A 13049-nucleotide genomic window follows, 5' to 3' on the forward strand; every position below is an offset into this window, starting at 1 on the left:
GGCAAAAGCCGGAGAAGAATCGGATAAAAAATAATACCATAGATTGGACGCAGTGTCAAAATCAGTAGCCACCATGTTTGTTTTGACTGACGAAATATATTGGATTGTTAAAATGGCAATGGTAATTGTAAATATACAAATTATAGTGCTTTTTAGTGAGTTTAGATAAACAAATGATGTATACGCTGAAGCATTTATAAACGATATCAATCTACCTTAGGGTGGTGTGACAGTTTCCTGAGCAAAATATCCATGGGAAACCTTCCAGAATCATGGCATGTATGAGATATTATGATGTGTTTTTTAGCAGCATTAAAAATGCCCTGGGCTTATGTCAAAACTCCTGGTTTTCTGAACAAATCCCTTTTCCCTAGGAATTTTCCAAAAGTATGGCATGAATGTCTTACATGCATAACATCAAAAGCTAAATAATTTCTTCGCTGGACAAGATCACCGTAAGTGGATGGTAATTTTCTCCAATTGTTTTCAGTCAATCAAGGGTCATAACTCAACAACTCTGTAAGCTAGAGTTAAGGGACTTGATACATATGTGCATATTTTCTAAAAAAAACAACAGCAGACATGCTGGAAAGCACAATCATTTGCATAAAATGCGATCAATTAGCTGAGCCATCAAACTAAGAATGTTGTTAAGACAAGACTTATGAAATCAATATTTTATTTGGCTTCTATTGAAAAATATCATGGGTTTCTAATTTAAACAAAATAACAAACTTTTGATATACACGATTTCAACAGTAACATAACAGAGATAACATCATTTAAAACAGTAAAAAAAAATGCACACAAGATTGAATCCAAGCAAAATTCAGCTAAAACTACCTAAGAACATGTAACACCAATTGGAACATTAAGATATAGTTTCTATCTGCAAGGCGTGAAGATTTATAACAGTGAAAATGCTCCATCAAAGAAAAATTACAATTTTCAAATGCGAAAACAAAGCTACAGTGGAATGATTACATTCAATAATTCATAGGTGTAGGAATGTTTTTATAACAACGTTTTACAAGAAAGCAAAAACTGCCAGCTTTTACTAGCCTGAAAATTTATTTTCAGCATTTTCGTTTCATGTCTCTTGCAAAAAAGTCACTGGACCATCAGAATGTTTACAACAATTTAATGAGGGCCAGACAGATTTTCCAATTATAAATTATGAGGTGCATCTAAATAATCCTAATAATACTGGTGAATTAGTTGTTTGAACCATGAGTGGTAAAAAAAAATGACAACTTGCCAAACTGGCAATTATAAGTTTCTACAAACTGGCAATCATAAGTGACTACAGAACATAAGCAACATACATTTTGGCAATGCTAACTAGGCATATTGGCAGACAACAAATACAATCTGAATTCCAGCTTTTGCAATTCCATATGAATATGACAAGTGCTTTGAAAACTGATCAATTCACATCAAATATATGATTGATAATTGGGATTGAAAATTTACTATTCTGATCGAAAACAGCTTACCGGTACATCGGAATCAAAAATCATACTTAACCCTTTACTTCATAGATACGCAATTTTACTTATCTATCCATAGCTTCATAGATACAGATCTTAACGTTTTATCCATAGCTGCATAGATACGTAATCCTACGTATTCGTAATGTAGGGGCATTTATTTTCGTACCTAATGCTTGTTTATTCACTATAAATTCATATTCATGAAGTATAAACATTGATAAATACAATGCACTAAAAAAACCACTATGTTACTATTTAAAGAATTTCGGAAAATCGCGAAATAAGGTCACTGGTATCAAAGATGCGTAAAACGTTGACTGCGCAGGTTTGTGGGCATTCCTTTCTCGTTTTCCTCGTGGAAATTTACACAATACTGCAAGTTATAATTAACTACCAATAATACAACTATATTTTATTGATCACGCGCCTGACGTCACAGGTAATGGTTCGAAAACGTGTCAAAATGTCGGTCGTGTTGGATAAACAAAAAATCATCTGGCTTGTATAAACAAAGGCCATAAATCATTATATGGGACATATGTGTCACTTCTGTTTCGCTAATCCGGTCATAAAAATGCGCATCTGCTTCTACAAATTGAAAGTAAGTACAAATGTGTTATAAAATAATGACTATCCCTATTGTTAAACTTTGACATGACCCAATTTAACATCGATCAGCTGTTGAAACACGTGTTTTCGAATACACAAGAATGCAATGTAGAGCTAATTTCTGCCCTTGTTAACTTCAGTTTAAATCAACATTCCTGAATAATGTCATTTATATTTCAGTGTTTGTCTGACGAATCGGAACATTCTGGCTTCGATTAAAATTAGTTTGAGTACGACGTCGAGATGGCGAATTCGGACCTCGGCGTCACGCACACAAGGATACGAGAAATGAGGATTTTTAAAATCAAACCCAAATGACAATACCTGGACATGCAATAAACGATATAAATTTAGAAAACAACAACATGCAGGCCTCATTTAGTAGTTGAATAATAACTTTATTGGTTCATTGTATTGTTTAATAACCGAAAGTTATACGTACTGTGACTGTCGATCAACTTTTTTTTTCTTCTGTTTCATATATATAAATATACCGTTCTTCTTTGTTATGAATTATATTTTAATTCTGTCCATCTTTGTTTCAATTCAGGTTGCATTAAATGAATTATAAAAATATGTTGTTTATATACTATTTTGTGTTATGTTTGATAAACAAAAGTGTAATAAAAATTAATTTTCATCAAATTTGACATATTTTTCTGTTTATTTATGAAGATCATGCGTAAATAATTTAGATAACAAAATAAAATTTATATGACTGGATTGGAAATTTAATTCTCTATAAACTTTTCATTGATGACTTATTGATTTAACCAAAAGAAATACTAAGAAAATAGGTTTGTAATACATGAGGGTTAAAATTACAATAATATCAATAATCTCCTATGAAGTAGGGGTACTGATATGAACTGATAAGCCATACACTGGCAGCCTGAAATGGCTTAGGTTTACATGAAGTAAAGGGTTAATGATTATAAAATTGAAAAGTATACAAGTTTTATTATTTGTTGAACTTTATCGAAAGCATAGTACACACTATGGGATGTAATATTGTATATTGTAGTGTACCAGAAACAGCCATAGAAAGTTAGTGTGTTTTTTAACCATATTACTAATAAATGGATTATTAATGGAAAACATATTCTTATTTGGTTAGTGTTTGAATCCTGTGACTTCTATGCATTTTGGTTAATAATTACATATTATCTGGTGTATAATATAACCAAGCCCTTATGAAAGTTGTTTTTACACAATAAATGCAATATATTCTGATACATAACTGATACAAGAGTATTATGTGAGCATCATAACCCACTACGGTAAGCACATCAAATTCTGTCTATAAACACCATCCACAAATTCAAATCTGATACAGAGTATAAATCACATATAAATATATATAGTGCAGTGCTTTCCAGTATAGGTGAAACTTCTGACTTATGTATAGATAAAAATGTGTAAAAAAGAATTGTTGAACATGTCCATTCAAGATATGCATATTGCACAAGTTGAAGTTAAAATGGGATAAATGAAAACTGTGCTCTTGCTGGGCAAACAAAATCTGTTCAGTTTGGAAGACCTTGGACTGATATCTTGGGTGAATTGTTCATTAAATTAAAGATTTGTTTTCTGGTTTTATTTCGAAAGCATTTACTTCTACCTACTAAATACATTATTTCCTTAAAATTACTATTCTAGCACATTGGTTGTATATGGATACACTTAATAATGATAAAATGCCTTAAATGTACATAGAGATAACATGTTTGTTAATGTTCAGTATTTGGTTAAAGTACAATTAAATTATAAAGCATCACCGACTGAAAAAATCTGAAACATTGAATCCAACTCACATTAATTAAGCTGAATAAAACATTAGTTCAAATGTAAGTTAATGATATTTATTTTGGAAAGAAAAAGATATTAAAATGGTTATTTGATACATTTCAATTCATCAATATTGACCAATATTTGCTGAACAGTAGGGATGGAAATTTTGCAAAATCGCAGTATATCACAATAATAAATAAGGGGCAATGATTAAAGCTATCACGGTTTTTTAAAATGCATTCACAGGGATGAGCCATTATACCATAATCATACTAAAGCAACATTGATATCACTTGCTCCATATCATAATACACAGGAAATATTATTTAAGTCGCTTGATTGGTAGAGTTGTATGACTTTGAGTTGCTTGGGTTAAGTCCATATCACACAAGAAGGTCATATGAGATGTACCTTAACAAAAATACAACAAGTGATACAATTCCACAGATTCCTGTTATCTCAGTATTTTTCTAAATAAAATGTGTAATACTTTTCTTTACAAAAGCACTTAAAATTGGCAACAAACATCCAGTTTCTTCCCCATAGTATTGAGGAAGTAGATTTGCCCATGCGCACTAGGCTACTATGTGATACGGAATCAGAAAACACAATGTGTAATTGAGTTTTTTTTCTGGTTTCCATATGTAATGATTAAATAATACAATATTTTAGATGTAAATTTAACAGGTATCAAATAAATTGGTTTATCAAAAATATCACACCCTACTGAACAGTAAGTCAGTTATACAACTTTTGTATAAACATATCAATTACATGAACAATATAAATATTCACACATAAACAGTTTTCCCTGCCCCACCCTATCTCAGTCAATCTTATGATGTGGGAAACTTGGGGGCCACTCTGGATGTATAAGAAAGTCCCCACGTGTCGGTTTGTGCACATATCTCGCCTTGCGCACGTTGTCCATCACCTGCTGGCGTCGTTGGGAGAGGGTGGGTGGTGTTCCTAGGCTGCCAAGGGGTTGGATGGTGCTGGGAGGGTAGCCACCATAGAGAATCTTGCGAACATCCTGGGCTTCTGTGAAACACGTAAAGGGACCATCAGATAAAGGCCCATTAAAATGATTTCCATTCTATGTTGTCAAGAGTTTATACGTTTAATTTGATAAAATCATATTGAAAAACATTTTTAATAATCTGTGTACATGAAATAATAAAATCATTATAATGCAACACTGAATCATGTACAAACATGAGTAGTAATAAATTCACTGCCAAATATGCATAGTATAGAAAGGCCGCAAACTGTTACAATTTCTAACCTCTGACCCCAGCCTGTTTCATCCACCTGGTCATGGATGGTATGGCAGTGTAAGGCCTTGGTGTGGCGTCCATTGCTTGGGGTAGGGCAGGCACTGGGGACTAAATTAAAAAAATATACTTTAGTTAGAGAGATGGGATATGCTTCACATATGCGTTTTTACCTTGACCTCGTAAACAGTTGTACCAAGTTAAATGTGAAATTCTTCAATGGAATCAGAGCTGTAGTCTATATGATTAGTTGTTTTATTAGTTTACCAATGGCCATGGGATGCTAACATCAATACCTCAGCTTTTTCAATACTAAACATCTGTTCTTAAGCAACAACAAACAAACTAAAAATAACATATGCCTCAATAAATACATACAAAGATACAATACAAAATCCTTCTATTTAGATAGATGAGCTCTATAACACAGAAGCAAATCACTTCAAAGCTAATACACTCAACAAAACACTTTATTTCATGCTTTTCAGTGGTTTATGGAAAAACAATGGTGGCTTTAATGCTGATAAACTCATCATTTGAAACAGTGACTTTATTGAAAATAATTTTCACTGTTTCTATCAGTTTATCCAGTTTCACTGTCAGAAAATGAATGCAAATGCAAGTGCTGGAAATACAGTGCTATCTTATGGTGAAACAAACAATGATGCTCTATATCTATGTTTTCCACACCAAGAATGCATATGTAGTAGCAAACTCCTATTCAAATGCCTACATTTCATGTTGGAGCCTTTGACTTGCACCATCTACTGTCCACACATTCCTAGTGCTAACTGTGTCACCTGTGTGAAATCTGTGTCATCATGTAGCCAGTGCAACCACTCCCCCTCACTGCAGTTGGCTGCTACAAAGTGGTCAATTATCCCTCTCATCAGCTCTGCCTCTGTAGCCACTCTACCTCTGTCCTCTGCTTCAGTGATAATCTTAGTTGTTCCTTCAGTTGATTCTTCATGGTATTTGCTATCTGCAGAACTGCCATCTTTCACATGAAAGTTAACAGCTGCATCAGATGGATTGTCTTGACTTCTACCTTTTTTGTTTCTATATTCAACTTTATGTTCATCTTTGCTGTTTGGTTCATTTCCATTCACACTGCCCTGTTTCATACCAGATTTCTTGACAATCTGTGAAAAAATGCCTTTATTTCTCAATGTTTCATTTCTTGCTGCCTGTGTTTGACCTGTCACTTCTTCTCTGGCATTGACTTGCCTCATACCTAAAGGTACATGATTTCTCTGATCTGTTATCCTATTCACAACATGCCTGGATGTGTCAGTGTTCTTCATGTCAGTTTTCTTTTGGGATTTCACTGTTTCACCTGTTGTCTTTTGAACCAAACTTGCACTTTTGAGTCGGCTTTTTGCTATGGCTGTGTTGTTTTCAGGTTCCATCTTCCTAAAAGTTTCTTGAAATATCTGTTTATTGGTGGCAGTTTGAGGTCTGGCATTTTTTCTTGAATCATAAGCAATTTTGGGATGGGTATATGTTTGGTTAGAACTGTTTTTCTTACTCTGTGACTGCTGGCCATCATTTACAATTTTGTTGATTACATAATCAGTCTGTTCCTTAGGCTGTCTATCATTTTTCTTCCTAAGATCATCCATATGTGTTTCATGTAGTTCACTAACCTTATCTTTCCATGTTGTTTCCTTGACATGGTTCTGAATTTCTTTTTCATAATTTAACTGCCATTTCTTCCATTTGTCTTCCGCTTTTCTTTCCAAATCTCTCTTACATTTCTCAAAGTGCTGTCTATGTTCTTTCACAACCTTTTCATCAAAGGTAGGCTTAGATGGCTTGTCAAGTTTATTACAAGAATCAGTTTCATCATTTGGAGTCGAATCAGAGTCTTTCTTTTCACTCAATGGTTCCTGACAAGCAGCTCCAAGTTTGTTTGAACTGGCTGTCTTTCCACCTGACTGTGCAAACCCTTGCTGCTGCAGATAATTGTTAAAAGCAAAAAGGTCTATGTTAGCCAGCCCAGTGTGTGCTTCACAACAATCAGTGCTATATGTCTCACTTATATACTCCTGGTTTGATATAAGTAAGAAATGGAATGATGCTCAGTTAGAATATCTTTGAGGAAGACTTGCATGTGAGTGCTTATTAAATTATGTTACATGAAAACCTGTATTAGTTTGTTTACTATTTCGTCAACAGCACTGTTACAATTTGCCCGAGATAACATGAAAAGTGAAAAAAATGGTGTGAATGATAAATGGGTGACAAGGTAAAGCCTGCAGTACTTTTGCCATCCTAACATTTACTTTAATTTTAATTCTAGACAAATCCAATAAGTGTTTTTGAATATCATGGGCAGACTGTACACTATGTTTTAGTAATATTATTCAAAACCACGAAGAAAAAATGACTGAATACATGGTTGAACTTAAAAGGAAATACCCTAATGAAAAAAAGATGACTAAAGTTAACAGTACTATTTTGATATCGATATCAGTGGCTTTAGTCGTAGAGCCACTGAAATAAGCGTTATACCATCAAAAAGCTCTCAACTTTTGAAGAACATACCCAAATGTATATTAGTATATTAAAGTTGAAGTATACCTTTGACACATTAAACAATTCTTGGTCCCTGTAATCTTGGATGGCATTCACAACCTCATGTTGGTCTAAAATGAAAAAAGTTCATTGATTATTCATTGTATAAGCCACAGCATGTTCATATCATTTTTTCTTCTTTAATAAATTGCATATTGACTGACAACTCAAGTAATATCCTGTATATATCCTTTGAAACAATACATTTTTACAAAAGTATATCTCCATGGTGTCACCTTGTTGACAAACTTGGCCATTTGGATTTTTTCCAGAAATTATTGAAAGCAGAGCATATGCTTTATTCTGTTCTAACAACACAGCTTGATTGTAATGTTTAAAGTTCAAAATGTCTGAAGCTGGAAGTCCTAAGACGTACAGTTGTCATCAGCTGTTTTCAGCCAGGCTTGGGCTCCCCATGCTTCTACTGGCCCCACAGATTCGGTCAGTGGTGCCTGCAAACACACAAAATGTTCAGGTAAGGCTTGTTTTCTTAATAATTATGGCTCAAGCAAATGGTAATTTTAAACAACAATAAAATCTATGTACAAACCTTAAAAGTCATCTTTCATATTCTCAAAAAATACAGATATAAAGAACGTAAGATGTCAAAAATTTAATTAGACTTATTTCTAAAATTTCCATAGTACAAGACAAACATGACATTGGATTGTGTTCAATAATTTTTTGTGGAAATCATACAAGGTTGTAAACAAAACAATGGTTCAGGGACAATGTATGGACATGCAGAGTACTAGTTGGTTAAAAGTGCATTTTAAAATTACCAAAGTTTGGAAGGACAATGTCAACAGACTGACATTATTAGAACTTTCAAAGTGAATAAAATCAATGACATTCTAGTGACCTAACATAGTTCATACATAGGGTTCATTGTACTGGTTGACAGCAGCTGTCCTTGGGCGTGCAATGAATTTCTCCCTTTGGTGACGTCGCAGTTGGCGCTCCTCTTCAGGATAACTGTCATCAACTGTATATTGCCAAATGAAGTTTTAAAACAAAATAAGATGACATTATTTTTTGGATAAATATAAAATTTCAGATTAAAACCCTGCAAGGAGACTTGTAAAGAACTGAGCAAGCGATAAAATTTTCATGCCAACTATTTGACCATTGCTAAAAGAAGTTTCTGTCACAGTGTGTGATGACATTACATCAACAAGACAAATAGCAGTTCATACCTATGTACGGATCCCTGCCGACAGTTGTGTCGGGGTTGTGGTAGCCGGGAACATAGTGAAGACGATTGATAAGGAACACACTGTAACACAACCACAATATACATGCAGCATATGCAGTGAATGGTAAGCTTGGTGTTCATATTTCACATGCAACAGCGATAGTGATTCCACAATTATAGAAAAGAGTGAATGATTCATTTTTAAGCAATTAATTTGAACAAAGATAAAGAAAAATGAATGGTACGGTGCAAGCTCACTTTTGTAGACAGTAAAAGATTGCAAACTGTCATCCTATCAGAGCTACACTTATAAAAGACAAAATATTCTATACATCAGAACTCTATTCAGATTTTGTCTCAATATCCCAGAATATTGTATTACTTTCAATAAGGCCCAAGGTTGCAATTAATAATGTCTTTAACAATCCTATGAATTGGTTTCTTGCTTTCACCACGTACAAAAAGTTCACAGCAATTCAATAGAAAATCAATATTTACCTTAATATTTGAAAGCAGGATCACAGAATGTAATAATTACTTTTTTGCAACAGCCAGTCTTAGAATCAATTTCAAACTTAATATTGAATAAATATTTAGCACTTGTATATTAGGCATCAATACATACATATCAAGTGTAAAATAGGGACTAAAACTGATAAGGGCAAATAATTATCTTCTTACTGAACAAAAAAAAATTGTCAACTACTGAATACATGCTTTATTATGGAGTGAAAATTAAACAGTACATTGTTTATACTACAGTGCACTACTATACTGCAGTTTTTTTACCTAGATGGAAACATCAGATAATTTGTTATATCATTTTATTGGGTATTTAAATTAAATGACATTTTCGGAAGTAATATTGAAATTTTCGTCATGGTATCATTTATATTGCGTAATATACATAAGTGGGACCATGTATCACATATTTTGAATGCTAAATATGACAACACGCACATGACGTTATTACCAAAGTACATTATTGAAATGATGTGCAATATTAACATATATATTAATATTATAAGTTTATATTTTATTTGTTTTCCAAACACAGAATCTTTCTTAAAAAATTAATAAAGAAATAAAATTGATGATTCCTTTTTTTGTATTTTTAATCCATTAAGCCGTTTTAAACAGTCAATGAATGCAGTTGAATTAAATTGGGACAAAATCAGGTGTTGTTATTGAAACATGAGTAAACTCATAAATCATCAAGAAAATGACAATCCTTTAAAAGAAAGGAGTTTGGAAGAAATTTATATACATAGAAAAAATCATTGCCTTTGGCACTTTTTATTTATGATTATTTCATTTGTATTATGTCTGAAGACAAAAAACTGTGAGCGGCTCATACATGTACATGTATGTCAATAACATTAACTGAGTAGTATACTTGTAATATTGGTATATTTATATCTAAATGTAACATAAAAATGTAAAGTTTACGAGTGATAAATTATGTTTTGTCCTGTTCTAATAAGAGCCAGAGTTAGTTGAAAAATGTAAGAAAAACTCATTAAAATAATAATGGGATAGTTTCAAGACTTTTAAGTGGTATTCTAGACAGTCACTCACCCAAAATGATATTGCTTTAGTAATGAACTATTACTACTTCAGTTTAGTCAGAGCCTGTTTTTTCAATGGATTCCACAATATACTGTAGACATTACAATATAAATAACAAAGGCAAAATTAAAGAAAAGAAACACATTGATGTCTGCTAAAATCATTTATAACATCTAAAAGTTAAAGCTCAACATTTATTTATAAGTCAGTTTGGTAAGAACAGAGAACATAAGGTATATATTGGATAAACTATTGATTAACTTTGCAAGAGTTTATAGCATTTCAAAAAACAAAAAAATCCTACATGGGTGTTGCAAATTTCTTTACTGAAATTACACATACGGTTTAGGGTGGGGTTTGTGGCGTCTTGAAGGTGAGCTTGGCCGTGATGCTGTTGGTTCATCCAGCGTCAAATGATGGTGAACTGAATTATATGTTGTAGGCTCATAATTTGGCGCAAGCCACATATTCCTTGCATTTTGTCTTATACTTTCCAAGTCTCTTTTTTCTAAGGTTCCCACATTTCTCTCTGCAATTTCTCTCAGTTTTGTTTTATCCAGTGGATAAGCAGTTTGAGCTCTTTTCAATCTGGTTACAGGGTTTCCATAACCCGGAAGGATGTGACCGGTCGCCATTGCTTGGAAAATAATTAGAAATTGCTATTCGATGTAGTATTTCACATATTTTAGAAAATTTAAATAGTAAATCTTTCTATCAGATAAAGTGTTGTTTACCTCAGCAACAAGACACCGGAAACAGGTGCTTGATTATCGATAAAACTCCACCGCATTGAAATTTCTCATTCAGTCATCTCGTCATTTTCGATTCTGGCTTTCACAATGGCCCTGTGGCTGTTTTGCAGCACTGCATTTTTTCAAACATAGAACTGTAAGTTTTGTACATAGCTAACAGATCGGCCCTATCGGGCATTCAAATTCATGCAAATTTATTGCATATTTGTTTTTTTATTTGGCGAAAAGGTTAGGGATGTAGCCACATACACGGGGACGGACTCAAACTGGGGAACTACACATTGTACGATTCAAAGCCACAATTTTGCGGTGCCTGATAAAACAGGAATACAGAACACAACTTAAGATTGAAATCAACTACAAGTCCAATAAAAGCAGCTAAACTACTAGATGTTCTTGTCTCAATTTCCAGTATATACTCAGCTAAGTTGCCAACTTATGTGCTTATCAGGCTAACGGCGATCTCTATCGATTTCTCCTTTCAGTGCAATAGAAGCGTCAGCGTAGGCTAGTTTAGCAATTATTAATCTATTGGAAACATGGCTAGATTAAAGCAGATAAGAAAAACAGAATTTATGAGGGCCATAAAGTTGAATAATCTTTATATTATACGTTGCGATGATTTTTTTTTAGTTTTAGACGATTTTAGTATTAGCCATAATTTTAGTAGAGTTGTTCCGCAGAGAAAACGTTGTTGACATGACTTTGACTTGATTGAAATCTCAAATCATCTCTGATTAAAAACTCGACAAACCTAAATGCTCTGTATGGTGAACTTGGGAGAGTATCAATGTTAACACATATAAATCAATCTTGTTAAGTACTGGAAAAAGATAGTGACTTCAAAAGACAAAGGTCCAATCAAAATGACCTATCAAATATTAAGAGCAGACGATTCAAATGATAAAAAAATATAGAAATAAAAGGTGGGTAAGTCAAGACAAAACTATTTTAAACGACCATGGTTTCTCGGATATTTGGTTTACAGAAGCTATCGATAATTTTAACGTTGGAGATAATGAAAGTGAGAATATTCGATACATATTATCAAAGCTGGTACGCAGGCATCCATAATTCATCAAAATTAAGAACATACGCTTTATTTAAACACTCTTTCAAAAGAGACAAGAACAAGATTAAAAAAATACAAGAAAGAGCCCTTCGTTTTGTTTATTACGACTACTCCAGTACATATGAACAACTTCTAAATAGAGCAAAACTTCCTAGCTTGTATATAAGAAGAACTAGAGCAATGGCTATAGAAACTTTTAAAATCTTGAATAATATTGTCCCACCTGTATTAAATGATTTAATTAAAGTGCATGATGCCGGCTATAATTTTAGGTATACAAACTTATTAGAAGTTCCCAGAGTAACAACAACTAGGTATGGAAAAACAGTTTTAAGAATGCTGCTCCGGTCCTGTGGAACTCGCTCCCAGAAGCTTTTAGAAATACAACAAACTACAATCAATTCAAAAGCTTGATTGCACATTGGAATGGACGGGACTGCAGGTGTTCAATGTGCAAATCAAATTAGTTGCTTGTTCTACAGGGCCGGACATCATCTTTGTCTTTTTGTTCAATATTTATCTTAATTTATATCTTGCTTGTGTTGTGTCTTTTGAGTTTATTTTGTGTTATGTGTTTCTGCTTGCCTTAGCTTGTTCAAGTGTTCTAGCTGCATGCTCTGCTCTTTTTGTATAGTTGCACGTTACTTGATTTGCTTTTACTGCTTAATTTTGCTTATTAGTACTTGCTATGCAGTAGCTTGTTAATAAAACTCTCTT

General features: G+C 33.2%; 1 protein-coding gene across 1 annotated transcript; it reads right to left on the minus strand.

Moving 5' to 3' along the window:
- Positions 1-2803: 2803 nt before the first annotated feature.
- On the minus strand, positions 2804-11259 carry LOC128226585 (uncharacterized). Its single transcript, XM_052936537.1, has 7 exons — positions 10851-11259; positions 8941-9020; positions 8623-8729; positions 8121-8196; positions 7751-7815; positions 5179-5278; positions 2804-4934 (listed from the first exon to the last, which is right to left on the minus strand). Exons 1-7 carry the CDS (start codon positions 11141-11143, stop codon positions 4720-4722), a joined length of 936 nt encoding a protein of 311 aa, XP_052792497.1. The 5' UTR covers positions 11144-11259; the 3' UTR covers positions 2804-4719.
- Positions 11260-13049: the final 1790 nt, after the last annotated feature.

Source organism: Mya arenaria, chromosome 3, assembly GCF_026914265.1.
Source record: "Mya arenaria isolate MELC-2E11 chromosome 3, ASM2691426v1".
NCBI lineage: Eukaryota > Metazoa > Mollusca > Bivalvia > Myida > Myidae > Mya > Mya arenaria.